This window comes from Coptis chinensis, chromosome 1, assembly GCF_015680905.1.
Source record: "Coptis chinensis isolate HL-2020 chromosome 1, ASM1568090v1, whole genome shotgun sequence".
Lineage (NCBI taxonomy): Eukaryota > Viridiplantae > Streptophyta > Magnoliopsida > Ranunculales > Ranunculaceae > Coptis > Coptis chinensis.
The window spans coordinates 72270126-72279995 of NC_141456.1; the positions used below are offsets into that span (position 1 = coordinate 72270126).

The 9870-nt window shown below is 39.4% G+C and overlaps 1 protein-coding gene across 1 annotated transcript; it reads left to right on the plus strand.

The window, feature by feature from the left end:
• The first annotated feature begins 8478 nt into the window (after positions 1-8478).
• On the plus strand, positions 8479-9138 carry LOC147525116 (uncharacterized). The gene has a single exon (XM_086578188.1). It carries the CDS (start codon positions 8479-8481, stop codon positions 9136-9138), a length of 660 nt encoding a protein of 219 aa, XP_086434314.1.
• The last annotated feature ends 732 nt before the right edge of the window (positions 9139-9870 follow it).

Genomic DNA, 9870 nt, shown 5'->3' on the forward strand with positions numbered 1-9870 from the left:
CCAATATGGCATATCAATATGTAGACCAACAATCATATGATAATTATGCAAACCCTTCACCATGTTCATGTTGTGGTAGTCCTGACCATTGGGCTTCTCAATGCCCATCATATCAAGAGAAATCATGTAATTATTATGAAAACCCTTCACCATGTTCATGTTGTGGTAGTCCTGATCATTGGGCTTCTCAATGCCCATCATATCAAAAGCAATCTTGTAATTATTATGGGAACCCTTCAAAGATGTTCATGTTGTGGTAGTCCGACCATTGGGCTTCTCAATGCCCATCATATCAAGAGTCTGAGCCTACTATAGGATATAATAATAATTATGAGCCTCAATTTTCAAATTTTTATAGTGATTCATACAATCAAGAGTTTTCTAGTCATCCAAACTATTCATGTAATTCCACCAATAACAATCAACCGACCATTCGGCCTCAACCTAACCCATCACAAGATCGACATCAACCCGAGTCACTCAAATGCCAATAACTATGACTATCAAACACCATACCAACCAGACCCACACCACCAAGCTCCCCTCACTAACAACATTCGATGAAATAATGGCCCAAAACAAAATAATACTTCGGAAATAAACCGAAACCTAAAGATACTAGGTTCACCTCGCTGGACATTTCTACCATGCGGAGATCGACACTATTCCCATAACTAACCCGGTCAACCTAGTTCACACCTACCCTACATTTCATGAACCATTACCTTTCGAAGACCCTCCCATTAACCATGATATTAACTCCACACCCCACCTGGATGAGGAAATTCTTGTAGACGACTCTTTAGGACTAGTTTCGGATGACCACTCAAACTTAAGTGATGTCTCCGATGAACTTCCCACTGATCCACCTGATGATGAATATAATGATGACACTTTAGAAGATATTTGTAAAGGTGTGATGAAGGAAGAATTTGATAACTATTGGCATTCTCGTAATATGGACCCTCTTGTTGAGCATGTCCAGGCCTTTGAGTTTGCTAACCGCACTCGGCTGGATGATGTCTCGACACATTCGAATGAGGCCATTGAGGATACTTGTAGTGTTTTAGAGGAAGAGGGTGAGGACATGGAGATTAACAATTCAAATCTAAGGCAAGAACAAGTTAATGTGCAAGAAAACGAGGAAGTTCCATCTTTAGAGCAATGTGAATCTCAATTCAGTTTGGCAGCTGAGGAAATAACAAGAAAAGAAATAGAGGAAAATCTTAAAGATAAAGCCACGAACCACAACCTTGTGGATTCAGCTAAGCCAGATGTAGAGTTCTTAAAAGCATGTGAGGATCCACCACTCGATGAACCACCAACCAACCACCATCCACCTGAGTTACCACCTCCTATAATCCAACCATCTACCACAACTAAGCCATCCATTCACCCACCATTTAAAAGGAACCTCGATTTTGCCCTTGAGCCAATTGCCTCAGAGACCATCTATAATTTTTTTCAACCCTCACAGTGAAGAGTGTTTGCCTAGCACACAATCCCATGAGTACACCATTCGGTAATTGAGAGACAAGCTCGGTGAGTGTAGTGAGAAACCTAGTTTGTCTTATTTTTCCTCATCGAGGCTTTATGAAAGACATCAGGATCCACACTTCATTCCCTTCTCACCTAAAGTATCGCTAATTCATCTTTTTTGTCATTCCAACTATTTAAAACAATTACAACATGATGGTTTGCATATGTTCTTTGATAGGATGCATAAGTTTTCATTCCTTCGCTTACATGTTTGCTTCCAATTATACAACATTATTCTATTTGGGGGTGCATTTAGTATCATGTTTTTATGGCTAGACCCCCAACTCTTCCGACTATTTGTTTATAGCTGACCACGCATCATCCACTTTGTGCCACCCCAGTTTCATGCTTGTTTGGGGGTGTGCGATCTAGGGAATCGGCGTAAAATGACCCCACATTAAGTCTCGGGAATCTGACTATAAAAGACCCACTTTTTAAAACAAATTTTTACAAACCTGTTTTCAAAAATTTGTTTGGGGGTGGGGTGTTTGGTTTTTCCATTCTTGATCACTCAAATTCCTATTCTTACCCCACCTCTCCCTTCCTTGAAGAGTAGCTAGATTTCTTCTTGTTTGTTGTTTTGATGTTGTTTTTTATTTATTTTTAGTAGATAGGATGTTACGTTGTTAAATTCCGTAGTTAACTTTGAATTTGGTAGTTAAATGTTGTTTGAATTTCAATTTTAATATAATGTGGTTCTTTTCAAATTGTGCATGGATTTTATTGTTAATCCCACCTTCCCGAATTGTTTGGGGGTGGTATTATTTATTCTATCATGATTTGTAGAAGATCCTCCATTTTAGAGTTTGTTTTGGAGTGAAGGTTGAGAATATTGCCGTAATTGGCATACCTATGATTAGATGTGGTGGTAGAATGAAATCTAAGAGAGTTTAGAAGTTACTAATCTAAATCCAGTATAAAAGATATTAGGGTTGTTATAGAATCAAGAATATGGGTTGTTTCCGTTTCCAGTTTTGGAAATTTCCCAATTCATTTTTGGAAACCTAACCCTATATAAACTTCATTCATTTTCCACACACACACATCTCTCACATCCATCCCTCATTTTTCACTCCCAATTTTCGCTTAATTTTCCTTCGCGCGCCGGCATAAACCTTCTGACACCCAAGGCTGCCCCAATGGGAGGCGCTTACTCTAATCGCTGTCGAGAAATTCTACCCTGAGCGCACATGTGCCCAAGTTGAGCACGACTCGCGCCCAAAACACTGTAAATCCAAAAACACCCGAGCACACCTGCTCCCAAGTGGAGCGCACCTGCACCCAGAACTCAATAGACGCGAAATTTCTGATTTTTTGCGTGGGTTGTTCCAGGATAGTTGCGGCTGTTGTTCAGAGTAGTTTTGTGATGACATCCCACAGTATCATCACGGGAACAGTCTTTCGAAGACTTGTTCCAAAGTGACACCTATGGTGCTTGGTTTCACAAAGTAATCATACAAGCAGGATGGCAATCTTTAATGGTAAGTTCTGATGAACTTTACTCCCCTGCACTTGCCTCGTATTTTATAACCATTGTACATTCTTTTATCGGATGGATGGAGAACAAGTGTGTTCTCCATCAACATTGATGACGAAACAATGGAGATAACTAAGTCCCTATTGGCTTTTGTTATTGAGATTCCTATGCCTGCTAAGATTCAAGACCCATGGGGCTACATAGTTGATAATTTCTCTGCCTACAACTATGAGCTTTTACATGAGAATTATGGGTTTGGCATTTTCCGTGTAGAGGACCAAGGGACATATAACGTAGCCCTTGGTAGCTTGTCCCTTAATGTGATACGGTAATGTTCTTTATCATGCTAAACATATTAGGGGAGTGGCATTTTTCTTCTGCGAATGATGCCACTTGCGATGTTTTCCTTGCTTTAGGAGGAGGCGCCGCTATATGACCTTCCTAAGACCTTAATGTCTAGTTTAGCACGAGCCCATAGCATGAGGCATAAGTATCTTCTTATGCCTATATTAGTTTGTCGTATTATGCTATGTTTCTTCCCTGTTTTTTGTGCCCATTTCACGGACTGGGTTGGGGTCGACATTGTGAGACCCACCAATTCTATTATTCGATCTTTCCGTGCAATGACTTGGCAAGGGTGGAGGATACAACCTCATCAGGTTGCACCTTACACCCCATCCGACCAAGTGGCGCTTAACAGGTTAGCATCCGTAGATGATAAATGGCGGCAAGCTTGGCAAATTAACCTCACTTCTTTATAGAAGAGGAGGAAGACGAGTAAACGCTGGAGTGGAGGTAAGTTTTTAGTTTCAGTTAGTGTCTGCTTATGTCCCAAGCAATTTAATTCTGTTAACCCCATAATGGGTGGAACTCTTATAGAGTTGCGTCAGTTTTTTTATTTCCTATATTAGTATGTTCTAACCTTGTTTTGCAGATGTTCCAGAATTTCACGCGTTTCCATGGTATTTTTCTACCCTCTTTATTTAAATGCTTTGAGGACAAAGCATGCTTCTTGTTTGGGAGGGGCATAGAAACACGTGTAATTAAGGCATCTGTTAGGATATAGATATGTATAATATGCATTTGTTTTCAAGTTAGAAATTTCAAAAATATAAATAAATAAGTTTATGCTATACACTTAGGAATATTGGTATTGTTTTCTTTCTCTATGCTCTTAGCAATCTAGAAGTCTCACGTAGCTTTTACATCAGAATAATTGTTAGAAACTTAGGATAATATGTAGGTAATAATCTTTGCATCTATCTATAAATATATTACATGAGTATCTATGATTGTTAGCAGTAAGTTTCTGAAATCTAGGCTAGAGTACTTATTCTACAAATCCTGTGAGAATATAGCCTAAAGCCTTATATGAGCGAAACATTTGAGAAATGACACAAGGGAGAAGTAAAATCCGGATAGAAAAATCACATGTCCACTTTCTTGATCACTATGCCATATCCTAAGCGAGAATTTAGGCCCTCTTTGGATCGATATAGCCAAAAATTCAAACCTATGAATTATTTTCCGCTAGTCGCCCCTCTGAGCCTTTCTTTAGCCTTCCATAAACCACAATTCCTTTACCCTATTACAAAAACAAAACAAAATAAAAAATTCAACTTACCCAATCTAGAATAAGTCTGAGAATAGAATGAGTGAAGAAAGATGAAGAGAAAAACCTGTGTAAACAAAAATTAGTTAGTTGCTTCAAAAAAAAAAAAAGGAAAAGAAGTTTCCATCCAAAGAAAAGAAAAAGAAAAATAGAAATAAATAAAAACTCCAAAAATAGAATAAAAGGGAGTCAAAAGCCAAAGAAAAGAAAAAGGAAAATAGGGCTAAGGATGGAAAGAAAGTAGAGAAGCAAAAGAAAATAACAAGGTTTTCTCTAAGTTACATAATATGAAGACTCTATTATCTAAGACTTGTCCTTTTGAATATCCATTTCTTTCCTTCTTAAACCATCTCCTAATCCCCGCAACACCGAATAAAGACATCTAGCTCAATTAGGAATAGGTTAGTGTGATAGTAAGTGGCAGATGTGTTTGATCGACTCCAGCTTCCTTGTTTGTCATTGAGATTGTAAGGTAAAGTGTGCCCACCGCATGGAGTGGAGTAAACTTGAGCTGAAAAATCATAGTGGTTTTGTCTTGACATTTATGTGAGGACCTACTTAAGGACGCTTATTCGAAGTTTTTGAAAACTAACGCTAGGCTTTTCATAGTATTACTCATAGTATATATATTTGTGTCATAGATGATTGATTATTATGCATATATTAGTTTAGGTTTTTTAGTTGGTTATTATTACTCATTTGCTAGTGAGAAAAATAGATAGTTGAGACATGAATGAGGAAACAATAGTTTTATTTCTTAGTCGTTGTAGTATAGATGAAGTTTGTGAGTACCTTCACTAGAAAACTCTCACGAGGCTATAACTCGTCCACTAGGGAATTCCTAGTGGTTTAAAGCCTTATTGCATATGGTAAATGCAATCGCACTCAGTGAAACGAGAGTAGTTAGAACTCCATTTTTGGTCACTTATTCTAATTTCTTATATTTGCTTGAGGACAAGCAAAATGCTGTTTGGGGCTTGTTAAGATAACGTGCTTGTTAAGTAAACTAAAACTTAATTATGTGGCTAAGTTTATCAAAGATTGTTCTACTCTTGATCTATTGAACAGATATAGTGGAGTAGGAAGTTCGTTCCACTCCTAGTCCTTCCATCTTTGTGTTTTCTAGTCTAATTACTCTACTCTAAGTCAAATGAGAGATTTCTGAAATGATAACTAGACTTCTACGATGCAACTACCCACAAGATGCAACTATTCGACTATTTAAACAACTATGGGAATACTAAATCCTATGATATGATAAGGAATTAGGGGATTTTCCACCTTCTTCAACTTAATTTACTAGCGAATGGAGTTGAGTGAGTAATGAAAGCCCCACAAAATGTATTTTATACGGGTAACACGCCATTACTTTTTTTTTTGTAATGGGGTCTGATTTTAGGGTGACTTGTAGTGAAATAAAAGTTGCCCGAGTGATCGTGCCTCTTTTCTTACTCAATATAGGAAAAATATTAGGTAGCGACTTCTTATCCGTTCCCCTCTTCAAGTTTCTTCCCCTTACGGTAAAATCCTCCATTGTTGATAGTGTGAGTTCGTGGAAGGAGAGAAAGCAAGGATGAATCTTTACGAGATGGAAAACCCTTCGGGGAGGTAGAAACGCAACAGAGAAGGGAGTTACCTCAAGCCTCTCCTATGTGGATATAGCAAGCAAAAGCGATTCGGCCCTTGCGAGGTGGAACTCAAGGAGCTCCACGAGGCGGATATAATGGGGAGTATCAAGCAATTACAGTTCGAACAAAGCGTATGAGCGAGGATTAAACTATTTCTTGCCGACTATTGATTTGTTCAAAGTGCCCATTGACAAAGTTCGCGAAATAGCAAAGGAGAAATGGACCCTCTCGGGAGTGGAGGATCACACCGATAGGAAAAGGTTACCTTTTTATTCGCTTCTCAATGCCGAAGATCTCAACAGAGTTTGGTCTCATGGGTCCGGAATTTGGGGAAAGCTTTGCTTAGATTAAGCTTGGAGCCCAAACTTCCGCCTGGACAACCAGCGACTTTCTCATGCTCTTGTGCGGATATGATTACAGGTTGGGACAAGAATATTGGGAGCAAGAATCCCTAATGTCAATAGCAAGAGGTGTGGGATATCCGATGCACATAGATGAGAAAACTTTGAGTAGAGAATATGGCTACTACGCCAATATCCTAGTTGATGTGGACATGTCCAAACCGATCCCAGATCAAATCTATGTTAGAACTAAGAAAGTTCAATTCTGGCAAACGGTGGAAGTGGGGAAATTGCCCAAAATGTGTAATCACTGTAAGGCCGTCGGGCATTTGGTCATGGAATGCAGGAAACTTAAAGGGGTTATCACTATGCAAAACAAGAACAAAGAGGTGGTGGTGGACACTACTCCTGTACCTCAGATGGAAGAAGGGGTTAACAAGAGAAAAAAAGAAAAGAAATAGAAACAACAAAGGGGGAGAAAGCAATAAGGTATGGCGGGAAAAAACGGGGACTAGACACGAAATGGAGGAAAGAAACAGATTTGGAGTGCTTGCTTGAGAAGAGGATGCCACCAATGAGCATGAACCTGACAAGGACATGGATAAGGTAGTGGAAGCACGTTCTGTGGAGAACCATAGACAAGAGAATGATACATCTGGTGATAGCAATAGAGAGGAAACAGACACCCTTGATGAGGAAAGGGTTTTTGTAGATGCTTAACAGGATGGGGAGATTCAAGCGAAGAAGAGTGGAAGGGCTGAGGGTGGTCTCTGAGGGATCAAACGACATGAGCATGAGCGGTGGCTCGGGGAGGATAACAATGCACAACGCCAAATGGTTCTGCACGGCACAAAATATTATAGGAGTCAGACATGTGTGGTGAACCAGAAATGGTTATACAAATGTTGAATCATAGGGACAAGAAAGAGGAAGCTCTTGGCATAGGTTGGATCGGTGAGTCACCTAGGAATGCTAATTTGGGCAGATATGAATGATGATAGCGAAATAGAGGATAGGCCAAAAGAAGCACCTCCTTACAAGCCTCGGTAGAAACTTCTGATTGCCACACCACCTACCACCGAGCCAAAGCTGGTGTTGGGACTTCAAAAAGTGATTCTTTACTCAACTGAAAGAAGTTTACTTAATTTTTCTCAATGAGGTGCGTATTGGAACATCGGAGGAATTGGTAACTATAAGTCGCAGAAGAGGTTAGTTAGCTAAGCTAGTACGGAAGGAGAACCCGGACTTCATAGGCATATTTGAACCAAAGATAAAACCTACGGACATTCCCTTGGTTACCTACAATCAATGGGAATGATGATGACTTTTCTTTTCAATCGAATAACAATAAAGTTCCTAACCTATGGTGCATATGGAAAAAGGCGCCATCCCCACTCGATTCACGGACAAGCCGACCAAATAACGGTGGAACTACAGGCAACATAATTACAATAGTGCATGCTCATTCATCTGCACACTTACGCAGAAGCTCTATGGGAGGAGGATGGCTATTTTGAATGCACTAAGCAGGTCTTGGCTTTGTAGAAGACTTCAATGCTTACCTAAGCATATGAGAAGAAAGGGGGCTTGAGACCGACTAACGCTGCCATGGAAGACTTTAGAAATGTTGTCCACACTAATCTTCTTATGGAAGCACAAAAACAGTGAGGGTTGAAGTTTACTTGGTGGAATATGCATTTCGGAAGGATGAAAATATTAGGCAAGTTGGATAGAGCTTTCTTCAATGCAGAATGGGCTAATACACATATAGGCTGGAATTACAAAGTGGGAGTAAAGCGTGCTCGGACCACTCACCACTCACCGGTGGTATCAAAATGTCCCAAGGCCAAAAATGTCCCCTTTGTTTTTTTTTTTTTAAACATGTGGGCATCACACCCAGATTTCTTGAAGGTAGTGGAGGAAAGTTGGAATGTACAAATGGAAGGAAACTCAATCTTTGTTCTCAGGCAGAAACTTAAGATACTCAAAGGTAAACTCAGCGATGGAACAAAAGCGGTGTTTGGCAATATAAAGTACAAGCTAGAGGAAGAAACCCGGAAGCTTGAGCAATTACAAAGTCGTTTTGAACAAGATGGGGACAATGAGAGTATTACTCTAGAACTGGTGGAGCAAGAGTCGATGGTGGATGGACTGCTGCAGCAGGAACAAAGCTTTTGGAAACAAAAATCGAAAAACAATTGGGATAACGACATGGATAGAAGCACTAAGTTCTTTCATGCACTTGTCAATTTGAAAAAGAGCAAAAACATGATCACTGAGCTGAAGAACAATGATGGAATCATTATGCGAAATCAGAACAACATAGGGGATTACATGGTGAATCAATACAAAGAAAAATTCACCAAAGTGCTGCACGAGCCAGATGATGACTTGATAGACTTGATGCCAGTAGTAATTGAGGAAGAGGATAATAACACACTTTGCAAGATGCCTGATAAAGAAGAAATAAGGAATGCAGTGTTTAGCTTGAACAAGGACAGCTCTCCTGGGCCGGATGGTGATAAGAGCCCAAAACTGTAGTTTTAACCCTGTAACAGTCATACTTTTAGACCAATTATGTGAGTAATAATTAAGAGTTAACACGGATTACGTGTTTTTATGCATTTCAGGCTTCAAAGTCCATTATGTGCAGAAATGTGCCACTTTAGCGAGATAAAGGAGCAAAGGTCGGTTACTAAGGAGTTCTGTGATTGAAGGCCAAGATTAAAGAAGACAAAGCCTTTCTAAAGCCCGGTCAAAGCTGAAAAGTCAAAGTTCACACAAAGTAAGCTTGATTGCACAAAGTCAACAGAACTTCGAAGACCATATCTTTGGACTCAGACCTCGGAATTGGGCCTACCTTATGTCAAAACGACCGGCTCGGAAAGAGCTTTCCAATAGTCCAAGCCTTGACCCAATCAGAGGAGCAAAAGTGGACAAAAAGTCTATTGAAGCGAACTGCAGCTGAAGAGGCCTTTTGGATTTGAAAAGAATTGGGTTTTGGGCGATTCTCTAGCCCCCAAAATATGGCTCCAAGCCCATGCACGATTTTTGGATCTGAATGTATAAAAACCAAAGCTTCACTCTTTGTTAATGGTAGCTAGTTAGACCTAAATTAATATATAGAATTCTAGATCTAGTTTTATTAATTAAATTAAGTTTAGTTCCATTTTCAATTCTTGTTTAGATTAAATCTTTGAATCATTGTTCTTGATTGATTTAGATAAATAAAATAGTTATTTTATCAATTTCGAATTGTGTATTTCAATCTAT

Excerpts from the sequence above, each read along its gene's own strand:
- LOC147525116 (XM_086578188.1), top strand. The coding sequence starts at position 8,479 with ATGTGGGCATCACACCCAGATTTCTTGAAGGTAGTGGAGGAAAGTTGG.